This window comes from Alexandromys fortis, unplaced genomic scaffold (assembly GCF_014885135.2).
Source record: "Alexandromys fortis isolate MF-2015 unplaced genomic scaffold, M_Fortis_MF-2015_v1.1 scaffold_53, whole genome shotgun sequence".
NCBI classification, from domain to species: domain Eukaryota; kingdom Metazoa; phylum Chordata; class Mammalia; order Rodentia; family Cricetidae; genus Alexandromys; species Alexandromys fortis.
This window is the reverse complement of record NW_026067939.1, coordinates 6466791-6482644: the sequence shown is the minus strand read 5'-3', so window position 1 is coordinate 6482644 and position 15854 is coordinate 6466791. Positions and strand designations below refer to the sequence as shown.

General features: G+C 38.6%; 1 protein-coding gene across 8 annotated transcripts in view; it reads right to left on the bottom strand.

Moving 5' to 3' along the window:
* The window catches only part of Nmd3 (NMD3 ribosome export adaptor), a 96559-nt gene that overhangs the window by 51321 nt on the left and 29384 nt on the right, over window positions 1–15854 (bottom strand). For 6 of the 8 annotated variants that reach the window (XM_050147421.1, XM_050147426.1, XM_050147420.1 and 3 more), the window contains 9 exons: window positions 13812–13890; window positions 12656–12752; window positions 10863–10980; window positions 8984–9129; window positions 7258–7370; window positions 5985–6057; window positions 3976–4082; window positions 2309–2379; window positions 423–1952 (listed from right to left, as the gene is read on the bottom strand). In XM_050147421.1, the coding sequence (XP_050003378.1) occupies window positions 1822–1952; window positions 2309–2379; window positions 3976–4082; window positions 5985–6057; window positions 7258–7370; window positions 8984–9129; window positions 10863–10980; window positions 12656–12752; window positions 13812–13890 (935 nt within the window). In that variant the 3' untranslated portion in view covers window positions 423–1821. Of the gene's footprint in view, window positions 1–115; window positions 246–422; window positions 1953–2308; window positions 2380–3975; window positions 4083–5984; window positions 6058–7257; window positions 7371–8983; window positions 9130–10862; window positions 10981–12655; window positions 12753–13811; window positions 13891–15854 lie in introns of those variants that run through there. The other 2 variants (XR_007592739.1, XM_050147425.1) reach the window with 2 other exon arrangements.

The following is a 15854-nucleotide window of genomic DNA, read 5'->3' as shown; positions in this document are numbered from 1 at the left end:
CATGGGCCAAGCAGTTCTTAAATGAATACAGTTTGCGTGTTGTTATTTCGGGCATAAGCTAGCCGAGTGGCCGGGGTGTTGGGGACGCAGCCCCACCGCTCTTATTTCAACAGACCTTGACTCACACCAACTAAGGAAGCACGCCCTGGAGTCCCCAGACTCTGGCAAGATATTAGCTTGACTCTGCTGAACATCTCAATTGCAGAAGCAACTCTCCCTCATCTTCTTCCTTGCTCATCAGACTTCTGACAAGAAAGGAACAGCTTTCAAATGTGTGTTCCATTATATACAATGATAATCACAGAATTTACAAAGCTGACTATAAACAACTTCTTGGTTGGGAAGATTAGCTTCCCAACCACTATCAACCTGAACAGTAGAGTACCATGGGACTCACAGAAATGGTAGACTTAGCAAGCTACTTGACTCTGCAAGCTCTTGGATACCTTTATTCAAGAAAGACTAAGGTTAGAGGGAAACTAAATTTTTTAAGTGGGAAAATCACATTAAGTATATAACAACTTCACTTTAGAAAAGGGCATGAATACTGCCTTAAATTTTTGATAAATCAACCAGTGGTAACACAAGTGAGAACTTGCTATGGTCATGCTCAAACTGCCATCCCCATCAGTCTACCACCAGGACAGAACATGCTTTTTAAATGAATACACATATAAAAATGAAGGACTGGAGGATGTTTGGGCCTTTACTCCTAACTTCAAAAACCAGGGAGTCCAGTCTTAAAAAACAGTTCACTCTTAATGGTACATACAGACTAAGTAAAGAACATTCAGTGAGGTGAATTTACCAAATCTTGTAGGAACAAGGTTATAAAAATTCATTTTCAAAATGCTTAAACCCGAGCAACACTCTTCTTTCGGAATATGGAAGGCATTACTCTTGGTTTAATACAACATTTTCCTTAGCAAGCTACTTGACTAAGAAGTAGTCTTCCATCATCTACAATCATTCTTGCTGACGGTGGTGCATTATGTTCAATGGCAGAAGTGGACAGAAAAAATAGTCTTTATTCTCAACTTGAAACCCCGAATTTAAAAATTATATCATTGATACAAGGGACAGACATTTTTATAATAAAAGCAAGCTATCACCCTAAGTTGCTGTCCAAAGTAGAATACAAATCAAATTGTTATTTAACCTGTAAAACTGATCTGTGCTCCATACAAACCTACACACATTTAAATACATTTTAGTCTACTGAAATAAAAATTAAAATAACCCTCAGTTAAGTTTTTTTTATAAAGCTAAAGTTATAGCTTAATGACTGGACAGCAACTTTGCAAGTACAAGCCTTGAGTTTAAACCCAGGAAGGGAGAAAAGGGGTAAGGATACTAATTCTATGTAGAAATAAAATGATTAACTTCCCAGTTGTCCTGTGATAAACTGAACTTTCATTTCCCTACCCCAAGGATATGAAAGTGATTTAAAGTGGGCCAAAGCAATTAACATAAAACAAATGTAAGAGGTTGGCTTATATTCTAATATTTGGTTAATATCCAAAGAATCCTAACTTTATCTTTGAATCCAGCACTAAAATAGTAAAACCACTACGGCTCCTCTGATAAAACTGCATTAGATGCCTCAGTATCAGTAACAACTACATTCCATCTCAGCGCTTTTTCTAACCATCAAACTATGAAACCTTTCAATACTGTAAGTGAACAATCAAAATAGTCATATATTCAACTTAGGATCAAATTCTCCTCTCAAAATTCAAAGGAATGCATGTACTATGCAATGATGATCATTTTGCTGACTTCTGAGGTCACAGACACACAAACAGCATATACCATGGCTCATCATGACATCATTGATGCACCTTCTTCACCAGTGGCATCTTGGGAAATATGAAGGTCTTCAATCATCTCAGCCAGACTAATTCGAGGGGCTCCTTCATCGTCCGTGTCACTCTCCACAGGGATGGTGGAGTCTAAGGAAGGAGGTGATATTTCACATGTACAAGTATGGACATGCACAAACCACTATCCCTACAATCATCAGCACTAACTAAGGCTCTCAGCTCTTAACTACAGCAGGCTTTCAAATACTAAATAAACTAAATATGCAAGAGCTAGCAACTTAAGGAATCAGGCTCAGATAACAATTGCTTCATTATGTATACAACAAACAATATTTAGGAAATTTTACTGTTCCTTAATTATCTGTAGGTAAAAGCCCGACTACAGCAGTTTATAAGACAAATAAAAGTCACTTATAAAAAGTAAGTTTAAAATATCCTCACAGATACTATCTACAACATGACTTCAATACACCTAAAACACTAACCTCTGTAAATGTTGACATTTTTTCTAATTGCCTCATCTTCTTCAAGATCTTCAAGGAAATCTTGATATTGCCTGCAAGAAAAAGAAACTTTGAGCACTGTCTCAAGTATTACAGTATTTGCAAAATTGAAATATGGCTGCTAATTAAGTAGGTAGGCTGGGAAACAAATTTCCTTACAATATTATATAACTGCTGAATATTAAAGTGATGTTAAATTCAAGACAATGAAAAGATACCTCTCACCTCCATTCTACCACACAAATCAATTCCCAGGGACAAGTGACTAGAGTTAAATTTGGGGTGTTCTGTTTTGTGACTTAATGATTTATTTTTATTTATGCGTGCGTGTGCATGTATTTGTGTGTATGCCAGAAGTGTGAGGGTACCCGTAGAGCACTGGATGCTATGGAGCCATGGCCACCCCATGTGGGTGCTGGGCACTGAACTTGAGTTTTCTGACAGAGCAGGAAGCATTCTCAACTACAGCAGTCATCTTTCCTGCTCTTCAGTTTTTATGTTGGTTCTAGGGGCTTGAGTCTTTAGCTGCTGAGTCATATCACCAGGCTAAGACTACAGCTGAAACAGTTAAGTATGTACTACTAAACAGTATAACATGCTACATATGTATGTATTTTTAAATCACATCATGAATTTAATGAATTATTGATTCCCAGTAATATAAACTCTTCTTTTTTTTTTCAATGTTTTTTATCATCATCAAGAATTAAAGGCGTGCACCACCACCGCCCGGCTTATACTTGAACTTTTTAAACTAAATTATTTTTATTAACACTGCAATTATAAAAGATAATCACTCAGAAAATGATTATTGAGGTTGTATAATATTTTATTCCTTTATGGATTCTCCTAAGTAGATTCCATTCATAACTTTCTCTTCCTAAGTTAATTTGAGTACAAAGATCTATTGGCCTGAAACTGAAAATCTTCTGTAAAGCAAAGGACATGGTCAACAAGACAAAATGACAGCCTACAGAATGGGAAAAGATCTTCAGTAACCCTACATCAGACAGAGGCCTGATCTCCAAATTATACAAAGAACTCAAGAAATTGGATACCAAAAGAACACATAATCCAATAAAAAAAAAAAAAATGAAGTACAGACCTAAACAGAGAACTCTCAACTGAGGAATCTAAAATGTCCCTCAACTGAAGAATGGATAAGGAAAATGTGGTATATTTACACAATGGAGTACTACACAGCAGAAAAAATAACATCTTGAATTTTGCAGGAAAATGGAGCTAGAAACATTATTTTGAGTGAGGGAACCCAGACACAGAAAGACAATTATCACATGTACTCACTCATAGGTGGTTTTTAAACATAAAGCAAGGAAAATCAGCCTACAAACCACAATCTCAGAGAACTTAGACAACGAGGACCCTAAGAGAGACTTACATAGATCTAATCTACATGGGAAGTAGAAAACGACAATATGTCCTAAGTAAATTGGGAGCATGGGGACTTAGGGAAGGGAGTAAGGGAGAGGCAGGGAGGGGAGCAGAGAAAAATGTAGAGCTCAATAAATATCAAGAAAAAAAGAAAAAAAAAGGAAAAATCTGTTAGGTAACAGCAACTTCTTTACAACGTAAGCCTACCTTCCAAGGGTTTCCCTTGAAACAGCTCCCAAGCTTAAGGAAAGCAGTACCTTTCATCATCTGTGTCCATGTCTTCTCTGTCCCTCGCAAGCTCTTTCAGCTTCCAGTTTCTACGGCGCTGGCGTTTGGTACGGTCATAGCTCTTCTTAATTAACACCTGTAACAGAAATATCTGCAGTTACATCAAAGAGACACACAGTAGGGGAAACATTCAAAACTTTGGGATGCCAGGGAGTCCAATTGTTGGCCGTTGTTACACTTCAGGAGAAAGGTGTCAAGAGGATGTCTAAAACTTTTACTATGTATTCATGAGTATGCATTTGAGCATTATTTATCTAACTGTGAAAATTTCAAATGACTAAATGCTAAATTTTTAATGCCAAAAACTTGCATTGTTTTTATTATATTTTTTCAGTTACCATTCATATAGCACATTTTGAAACATTACAGATACTTCATTTTTTTCACAGTAATAAGCACTAACAAAATTTATGTGAATTTTATAACATTTAATAATTATATAGTGAAAATCTTAGAAAACGGAAAAATTTTGAGATGACTAGTGATCTCCTCGTGAGCCCATCCTGCAGCTGGTGAGATGGCTGAGTAGTTAAGAGCACTTGCTGCTCTTGAGGAAGACCTGAATTCAGTTCCCAGCACTCACTCACAACCATGTGTAACTCCAGTTCCAGGGGATCTGACACCCTCTCTGACATCCACCAGCACTGTTCACACATGGTGGATACTGACACATGCCAACAAGACACTCACACACATCAGATCAAACAATAAATCTAAACAATAAATACCCACTCTGACCCATACAATCCCACACCAGTTTGGAATTATAACCAATGGAGAAGCTATTTTTTTAAAGGGGAAAAACTTACAGATCACCGTCCCAGACAACAGCCCTCTGCTCAATCAGGAAGGGAGCCTAGTTGCCGGAAGAGGAGCCGGAAACCAGAGAGCAGAGGGAAGTGGCCGCTTTTTTAAAGGGAGAGAGACCACGCCCCAGTGGGTTGGTATCTCAGCAGCTATTGGCTGAAGGAGCTCCCACAACACATACCCAATTCTTTTCTGTCACCAACTGAAGAACAGCCAGATGAGATAGGAACCTCCTATCACCAGGACTCCATTTTTGCTCAGAGTTAAAGAAATTCATGTTTATTCTGAAAAGACTAACCAAGTGGAGCAGGGTCCTATCCTCTACTGCTGCTTATGAACTTTAAACTCACCACGACACATCTCTACATTTTTCCAAAGTAAAAGTCTGTCTCCAAGAGTTGACACTATGAAGATTATTTTCAATTTTAATTTGTATTTAATAGTTAATAATGGACTTAATTCTAAATGTCCTGTGAAGCTGAGAAAATACACAAAATAAGCTGAGAGCCGGGCGGTGGTGGCGCACGCCTTTAATCCCAGCACTCGGGAGGCAGATGCAGGCGGATCTCTGTGAGTTCGAGACCAGCCTGGTCTACAGAGCTAGTTCCAGGACAGGCTCCAAAACCACAGAGAAACCCTGTCTCGAAAAACCAAAAAAAAAAAAAAAAAAAAAAGCTGAGGCTAACATAAGAGTGAGCCTGAATAAAATTTAGAGGTCTCCATTTCCAGGTGCAAACTCACTTTCACTCTATCAGCAGCACTGGCAGACTGAAGCTAGGGCATTCTGCATGATAGGCAAGCCCTTTGTCACCAAGTAATGTCCCCAGTCCTCTGGTTCATTTCTGTTCTATTGAGACAGGGTCTCATTAAGTTTCCCAATCCAGTCTTAAATTCACTCAGACTCACTCTCTAGCCCAGACAGGTCTTGAACTTGTGATCCTCTCAGATCAGCCTCCTGTACACCTAAGATTATAAGCATGTGCCACCAGGTCAGGCAGGATCAAGTGTTTTGCTAAGAAAATGAAAATCTGATTATTGGAGGTAGGGGTACCCTGAATAAATCCTCAGAATCTTATCAATCCTCTTTAACACAGGAAAAAAAAAAAAAAAGGAAAGAAGGAAAAAGAACAAACAAAACAAAACAAAAAAACACAAAACCCTAAAGCCTTACCACATCTGGAACTCTATCTGACTTCATTTTGTTAACATGCTCATCATTTAAGTTACAGTTGGCCAAATCAAATCTGAAATGTAAACAGTGAAGAGTTTAATAAGTATCCTTGTGTACAATTCTGTTTTATATATATATCATCTCTATATATGGACACACACACACACACACACACACCTATCTAAGTAGAAGATTTTTAAATGCTCCTCATTTTAAGTTTTGAAATTTTGGGCTGGAGTGATGGCTCAGTGGTTAGTGGTTAAGAGCACTGGCTGCTCTTTCAGAAGACTTAGGTTCAATTCTCAGCACCACATGGCAGCTTACAACCATTTTAACTCCAATTCCTGGGGATCCAACATCCTCTCCCAGCCTGTAGGCACCAGGCACATACACTCATACAAGAAAAAGATACACTTAAAATTTTTAAATAGTAAATAACAGTTCTGAAATATGCTATGTGGGGAACATGCTTCTCTGCAGACAGGTACACTGTACACTGAGTCTGTCACTGTCCCTTGTGTCCCCTTTGTTAAGGACAAGATGGAGTGACACAGCAGCCTTAATTTCAGCCTTAATGCAACTGAATCTGCAAGTTTATAAAACAAGCAACAACCTCTCATTCTCTTATAAACGGAGCTCAAACTGCTAGAACAAAGCCCATGTCTAGAGGACACTAACGAGCTCAGATGCAGACATAGTTACTTACTTTTATGGGTGCTGTCTGACATAAAGAGCTGTTGTTTTATTGATTTATTTATTATGTGTATGTGCCTGCATGCATTTACGTACACTATATACATGCAAGTGCCTAGAAGTCAGAAGCATCAGCTCCCTTAAAATTGGAGCTACTAATAGTTGTGACCTACCTGATAGGAGGACTAGGAATTATTGAACCTGGGTCCTCTGTAAGAGCAGTACACACAACCTCTGAGCCATCTCTTCAGCCCTGGTTATTTCCAAAAAGTGAAGCATTTTCACAGTCACCTAAACAACCCACTACACCATTAAAAAGCTATAAATATTGAAACTATATAAATTCAGTATTTAATTACCAAAATCTTTGAATAACTGACTCAGATGATGGCCCAAATGGAACTACTATTGGCTTTTGTCCAATACATGGTTTCATAGTTATCAATAATAAAATAAGCTAGAAGGCTCTTAGGACCTCTTAAATCTTTTTTTGAAATTAACAAGTTTAGTATTTTATTGACTTATGAAGAAAACTTGCAATGCTACCTGGCAAGTTAAAACACGACAAAATAAAACAAACCCCAGCACCAGGTCTCCAGGATTTAAAAGATGTCCCAAGTGAGTCCGACAAAAATACTGTTTATCTGTGTCCATTTCAGATGTCTTCTGGATCCAGACCTCCCCAAGGGTGTGCTTAGCAGAAAAGAAAAAAAGAGTCAGTAACAGAACAATTCAAGACTCATTTCATGAAAAAAATTAAATATAAAATTGACTTTTTTCTTATTCAATATGCACTTAGAACTGCCTTCTACTTTCCAGAATTCTAAAACCCTGTATATAAAATGTCTTCAAAGGAAACCATAAAAACAATGCAAAACTTGTATACAACATTAATATTACCCTGAAAAAACAAATATGCAACATACATATACAGCTCTTTCAAAGGAAATGGCTTCAGAGAGACTGGTTAACTCAGAGTGAGCACAGAAGTAACTGGAAGGGTAAAAGGATCATAAAGCCAGAAAACAGTTCAAGCAAATGCCTGTGAGACCCAAGACTTAAAAACAAACAAATTAACCAAGAGTTCAGAAAACCTACAAATGGCACCAGCACACTAACAGTGAGCCCCCACTCCCACACACACACTCTGGGCTGGAGAGAGAGCTCAGTGGACAACAAGGATCGCCACCAAGTCTAATGATGTGAGTCTGATGCTCAGATGCAGCTCCTTCAAGTTGTCCTGACTTCTACAGGTACACATGTACACATGAACAGCCTCTCTCCTCCCCAAATACAGTCTAAAAGTACACTCATCTCTGAAATAGTCCCATAAAAACATGTTTGTCAAAACGCAGGTGCTCTTCTAATTTAGAGAAAGACAATAAAATCAAGTTATATTGGCACTACAATCAAACAGGAATAGAGACCTAGAAGGTAGTATATTCTACAAGGTATGTGCTCTTTCTGTTTAAGAAGTTGGTATCATAACAAGACAGGAAAGCATTATCACTGAAGAAAAGATTTAAGAACTACAATATTCACATAGTTTAATGTGTGCTTCCCACCTAGATGCTAGTCTGAGCAAACTTCTGAGACAAAGGAAGGAATCTGAATGTGGACCAAATGTTCTCATAGTGATAAACTGATTGCCTCAAAGGAGTTCTACGTTGTATAAAAAAGTATGAATGATTTCATATTCAGTAACGATTCAGAAATTTAATTGTCCATTTGGTTCTCTCTCACCAAAATAAATATGAGCAATGAATTTTTTAAAATAAAAATAGAAAAAAAGCCTTTTTCCCAATACAAAAAGAAGAAAATTCACTTAGACTATACTTCAGCAACCTTCACCACAATGATCCATTCAATTTCATTTTTTGTGAGACAGTAAGTCAGCATGTGTCTCAGTATGCAGCCCTGGTAACTGACATACAAACAAGGCTGGCTCAAACTCAGAGATCCAAATTCTTCCGCCTTCTGAGTGCTGGGATTAAAGGGATGCTCTACCAGACCCAGTGATGACAACTCTGTTTTAAAAGAATTGTATTTCTTATTTGTGTGTCTGTGTGTCTAAGACAGGGTGCTGGCATATGCCACAGCACCTGGAGACCAGAGGAAAACTTTGTAGAGTGGGTTTCAGGGACCCGACTCGGGTCGCAAGACTTCACTTTTACCTGCTGAGTGATGCCTCTGGCCCTCACAGCTAACCTCACGGTGTATTTCTTTATCTGGACTCCACATTTTATAATCACTAACAATCGAAAACCAAAAACTTTTAAGAGTAAGAATGGGCAGATGCTGCTTACTTTTTTTGATAGGACTCCAGCCCCGGCACTTCGTTTCAGATCTCGGACTATGCTGCATTCCATCACAATAAACTCTTCGAGTTGTTTAGGGTGGCATAAACTATTGAAAGGGTGGCTCCAGAACGTGTTTCCATCAATATCAGCAACTAAGAACAAGCATAAAAACAAGATGACTGACAAATGTCTAAGTCATCAAACGTGTTAACCAGAAGGATGTTTATAACAACAGGAAGAATCAGGCCAACAGGAACAGAAGTCAAACCACTCTAAGTCATTGCTCATTTCCATATATGAGCTCCAAACCTCCCACGGCACAAGCCAAGTATCAGGTGTCAAAAGTCATTTATATTGTGTGCCTGTCAAAAGTTATTTATATTGTGTGCCTGTTCTAAGGGGAGCTCACCAAAGCCAGCTGGACCGGGATTGAACGAACATAAGATAAACTAGACTCTCTGAATGTGGCTGACAAGGGGGGCTGACTGAGAAGCCATTGATAAAGGCACTGGGACTTGTTTCCACTGCATGTTCTGGCTTTTTGGGACCCTAGTCTATTTAGATGCACAGCTTCCTAGGCCTGGATGTAGGGGGAGGGCCTTGGACTTCCCACAGGGCAGGGTTCCCTGCACTCTTAAGCAGGGAGAGGGAGGGAGGAGGTTGAGTGGGGGAGCGGAAGGGGAATGGAAGGAGGGGAGGAAGTGTAAATTTTTGAATGGAAAAAAATTTTCAAAAAAAAAAGATATTTACATCATAATTATGTAAGCAGAATACCACACAACAAATTCAATCAGTTTTATGGTGACGTCTCATTATAGAAAACTACTGGTCATCATAGCTGCTCAAGTTAAAAGCCATAAAGCCTACTTTTATGTGACAGGGAAGAATGCCCACCCTGCCCTATTACTGCAAACAGACCTTAGCAGATAATACAATCAATGAGTTCCTGAAAAGTACCAAAATACAGAAAGCTTATAAGAAACTAAAGAAAAAGATTGAGACAAATATCAAGACTATTACTATGCAGTCTTCCTTTCTTAAAAAAAATTATTTCTATAAAGATATACTAAAAATGACCCATAATAATGGTAAAAAGTTAAAATTCCTACTTAAACTAGGTACCTCACTGGATCACAGCTCAAATATCCCAAAATTTAAAATACTTGTTCAAAAACTAAAACTTGCAGGCTAGACATATAGTTTAGCAGCAGAATCTCTGCCTAACAGGCACAAATGTGCGAGCAAACAGACATGTGGCAAAAAGACTTAGTCACCAAAATTATACGAGTCAGAAAATTTTCAGAAAATGTGTAAAACTGAACTATCTACAAGTTCACAGTAAAGTTTCTTTAAAACAGAAAGAGAGTAACAAAAAGCTCTATAATGCCTGTATTGTTTTGTTTTGTTTTTGTAAGACAGGGTTTCTCTATGTAGCTTTGGAGCCTGTCCTGGCACTCACTCTGTAGACCAGGCTGGACTCGAACTCACAGAGATCAACTTGCCTCTGCCCCCCAAGTGCTGGGATTAAAAGTGTGCGCCACCACCACCCAGCTAATTCCAGTATTTAAAAGTACTAAACTTAACTATTAGTCTTCCAAAATAATATTATCAAGAGTAACATTTGGGACTGGGGATGCAGCTCACTTAGCAGATGCTTAGCACGTAACCTGGTTTCAGGGCACACCTCTGTGATCCTGGGGATGTGGAGGGAAGAGGCTCAGGCACTGAAGGCCATCTTTGAATACATGTAGAGTTTAAGGACAGTCTAGGCTACATGAGACCTTGTCTCAAAAAAAAAAAAGAGTATGGGGGAATGATCAATATAAAGGCCGTGAGTGATTACTGTTACTGTTACCACAGAGGACAAAGCTGTTCCAAAGCTTACCTTGTAGGGTGTTCGGGTCTATGAGATGGATGGCACTAGTTACTCGAATACAAATACATATCTGGCTCATATTTCCAAGACTCTGCGCCAGTTTTGGTGATAGGCAGACAACATTATCCTAGACAAAAAAAAAAAAAAAAAAAAAAAAAAGTAACATTTAAAACAAGGCAATTCTCAGCTGCCTTTGAGAAACACTCATTAGTAAACCTGACAAAACTGTCTGTCTGAATTTGTGGATGGGCCAGTCAAGAATTATCAAGTCTGATTCTGCCTAGAGGACACTACCACGCCTGGCTCCACAACATTATTTTTCATCTTGGGCCAATAAAGGACCTGCAGATAAAAGTTACACATTAGAGAAATGGAAACACTCTGTATATTCTTAAGTTGAGCCCATTTGTCACTATGTAGACTAGCCACCTTAAATTCATAGAGATCTGCTTGCCTCTGCCTCCCAAATACAGAGATTAAAGGCAAGTGCCACCACACCAAGCTATTTGTTGGATTTTACTCATTTATTTTTTTAAATATTTATTTATTATGGATACAATATTCTGTTTGTATGTATGCCTGCAGGCCAGAAGAGGGCACCAGACCTCATTATAGATGGTTGTGAGTCACCATGTGGTTGCCGGGATTGAACTCAGGACCTTTGGAAGAGCAGGCAGTGCTCTTAACTTCTGAGCCATCTCTCCAGCCCTACTCATTTATTTTTTTAAAAGTGCTTTATCTTAGTACATTTAAATGAAATGATAATGTATGTTTTAAATGTTTTATTGAAATGTTTACAGTAAAGACGATTCTATGATTTCATTTCCATTAATATTGTAGTCAAAATCCTGTTGGCCAGGCTAGAAAGACAGCAGAAGTCGAATACAGATTCTCAGCACTAAGGTAAAAAAAAGTTGTAAGCCTGGAAGTGGCGAAGTAGAGACACACAGATTCCAGGGGCTCATTAGCCAGCTAATCCAGACTAATTAGTTGGCTCCAGGTACACTGAGAAACTATCTCAAGAAATAAAATGGACAGCAATTTATGGAGACACCTAAAACTGACTTCTGGCCTCCACATGTATACATCTATATATACAAACACTAATGTGTATATACAAAAATCTTACCCACACATAGTCCAAAGTGGCTCACTGATCTTTTTAACTACCATTTCTTATAGATGAAATTATTGTATGTCCACTGAGATTCCCTTTTTATTTTTTTGAAACAGTATTTCTCTGTGTAGTTTTGGAGCCTGTCCTGGAACTAGCTCTTGTAGACCAGGCTGGCCTCGAACTCACAAAGATCCGCCTGCCTCTGCCTCCCAAGAGCTGGGATTAAAGGCGTGCGCCACCACCGTCCAGCCCAAGATTCCAACTTTTAATAAAACTGGATTATAAAATTTTACAATCAATTTGTGTGTATGTATATGTGTGCACGCACACATATTCAAGTATACATGTTAACACCAGAGGACAGCTCTGTGGAACTGGTTCTCTTTATCCGGGCTCCAGGGATCCAACTCAAGCCATCGAGTCTGCACGGCAAGCACTTTAGAAAGGATGAACCATCCTCCAGTCCAATCTTTCCATCATAACACACCAAAATGAAGAGCATCCCAACCCATAGTTATAAACACAGATTTTGGATTTTTTTTAAACAAAGCTGAGCATGTCAAAAATCATTGAAGGAAGCTATTCTTAATTTTTAGCCAGTAGGAAACCAGAGGCAATAAATTATATATAACCAATTAATTACAATTCTCTTACAGACATGAATTAATTACATAAAAAGAGGTACCTTGCATATTGGAACAATTTCAACAGAAAAAGTGCTCTTGTAATTGTATGTGTTACTATGGATATCTTGGGAGATCAATCTTTGTGATGCTTTGTATCTATTAAGAAAAAAAATACTATTAATAGAAAGGGACAGATCCTTCCTTGTATAAAGAAAGGGACATCAATTTTCATCAAATCAAAGTCCAATGTCTTCACACGGCTTCCTAATGGTGTGGTTGGCTTTAACCGTCAACCTGACATAACCTAGAATCAAGTACAGAGAAGGACGGGCTGGTCTATGAACATGCCTGTGGGGAGCTGTCTTTATTGAGTAAACTGGTATGGGAAGACCTGGCCCCACAGTAGCACATTCCCTAGGCCAGCAGGTCTCAGTCTGTGGGTTGTGCATACCAGATATTTACATTATAATTCATAACAATAGCAAAATTACAGTTAAGAATAACAGTGAAGTAACTTTACAGTTGGGGTCACCAAAGCATAAGGGACTATAGTAAAGAGTCACAGCACTGGGAATATTGAGAACCACTGTCCAAGGCAGAGGGCCCTGAACTGTTTGAGCACAGAGAAATCTAGCTGAGAAGAAATATCAAGCAAGTGGGCAGGCATGTCCACATCTATTTCTCTGCTCTTAGATGAGATATGACTCACTGATTTGATTTATCCATGATATGAACTGTAACAACTGGAAGCTTAATAAACCCTCTCTCGTAAGCTGCTTTCTGTCAGGGGGATTTATCACAGCAATAGACATGAAACTAGAACACAAGGCAAAGCCTAATTTTATCCACAACATCTCAAACTTCCATCAGAATGACTACACTCTAATCCACACTAATGTTCCTGCTAATCTCATTTTTCAATATAAACTCAGCCTGTGAAAATTTCCCTCATCTTGAAGTCCTAGCTCTTCTCTCCATCTTCTATAGCCCAGCCTTACAGTGCTCATTATTATGAAGTTAGGTTTAGCTACCAAAAGATTCTTCAGCACTCTTTGGCTAATATAAAATGGGTAACTCAATGTTTCATGACTGTTTAAATAGTCGTGCAAAATTTTAATTTTAACAAAGTAGTTATCTAAGCCTGAGGAAAAGATGTGACCTATATATGTCCTATTCCCTGATCCAGGGACTTAAACATTTAGGTTCACAACGTACCTGCAGGGAACCACACCCTGAAGAAACTCCACCATCTTCTGAGCATGTTGTTTTGAAGAATAGTAGAAATCCAAACCATCTAAAAATATAATAAAGATGGTTCTGTAAAACAAGGTCTTCCTCTAACATGGCCACATCACAAATTAAACTCTTCCCTGCTAGAGATCTTTACTTTTCTTCTGATTTGAGTTACTGAAGGCTGTGTCAAAGTTGTTTACCAGCTCTGCTTCACTAGCACGTGTTGCCTTGCCTTGAGGATTAGAGGATAAGGTTTTCACCTGTTGGCCCACTTGACTGTTGGGTATATAAGCTTCCGTGGTGCTATTGAATAAGGGGCTTCTTACCAGTGACTAGAGGTCTGTGTGTGTTTGTGTTTTTCAACCTCCAGCCTCTTGCCCGAAGCTCCAGAACTGAATGGTAGCACATAGAGCACAGACAGGCATGGTGCGCTCACACATTCATGTATACATGTTCATACACACCCAGCACATGTATCCATTAGGAACCTTAACAACTACTTACACACAAAACAAGGTACTAAGGAGACTGAGGCACTGAGAGTCCAAGGACAGCATGGGCTACAAAGACCCTGCTGTTCAACACAAACTGCTCTCCATATTTTTTATGTGTTAGGAGGGGGATGGAGCTAGTGTTTTGTTTTGTGAGAGAGAAGAACATGAAGTTGGAAGGCAGCATCTGAAAGGAGTTGGGAAGGAAGAATACAAATAAAATGTAATGTATGAAAATGTTTTAAAATTTTTAAAAATATGAAAAAAGGAAAAAAAAGAAAATTGACTTCAAGTATTATTCTTAGTGCTGGAAGGTAACCAACACCTTAAAAACACATACAAAAGAAGACGAAATAGATACATGAGTGAAGGTAACTAACAACAGATGACTCACACTAGAAACAAAATGATTACATGCATAAGAAAACTTTTATCCCTTATTACTAATCAAGAAGTACAGATTAAAACAATATGCCATCACGTGTGCAAAATTTAGAAAGGCCAACCCAGTTCTAACCATTACCAGCAAGTGTCAGGAAAAATGAAAAGCTCACTGGTGCTGGGAAAGAAGTATACTAGCACTGTTATGGGACATCAAAGTTTATATTTGGATTCTCCTGTCCAGCAATTCCAATTCTTAAATCAATTCCCAAGAAAAACCACTACATATACACAAAGATGAACAAAAGGATAGTTATTCGGTGCTATTTCCAGCAGCAAAAAGTAAAATATAAGTCTACTAATAAATCAATTTATTTATCCACTAAGGACTATCAGAGAACAATTAAAAATAATTAAATGGAACTTTAAGTTCCTGAAAGTCTTCCAAACAGTTAAAAGCATCAGAGTCACAGAGCACTTCATGAGAGCAACTACCGACAAGTTACAGAGTACACTGTTTTAAGGAACTACACTATCTCTAGAGATGAGACAAATAAAGGTAAAGTGAGAGAGGGGTTCTTAATTTCTATACAATTTGAATGTTTAGAATTATTTTTAAATGCATACTTTGTTTCTATTAATATGTGTATGTTTGTGTACACACGTGTGCAAGGTGCCTACATGATGAAGAAGGCATTAGATTGCCTGGAGTTAGAACTGAAGGTGGATTTTGAACCAGTGAAAACGGGTGCTTGGACCAGACTCCAGTCCTCTAAAAGAACAACTAGCACTCTTCCCTGACGAGTCATCTCTCCAACTCTAACTACAATGTTGTTTAAGTTAAGGAAAACACTCATTTAAGTCAAAAATTAGTAATGAAAAAAGACTTTAACGAGGAGAAGGGTTGTTAAACCTGCAGCACTGGGGCTTTGGCAGTAATTTTAAAAATGAATTTAGTCTTTTGCTGCCACGTCCACAGCAGTGACTGCCGTGTAGTGACAAAATGCCTCTGCGCTGGCTTTTGCCTGCTGAAGGATTGGGGTTAGAGCTTCTTGGAGCGAAGCCCCAGGTGGTCCCCCTGGCAATCAGCAGTCCAGAGAGGACCTGATGCCCTAGGCAAATCTCGTATCTGGAGATGGCCCTGAGAGCGAGC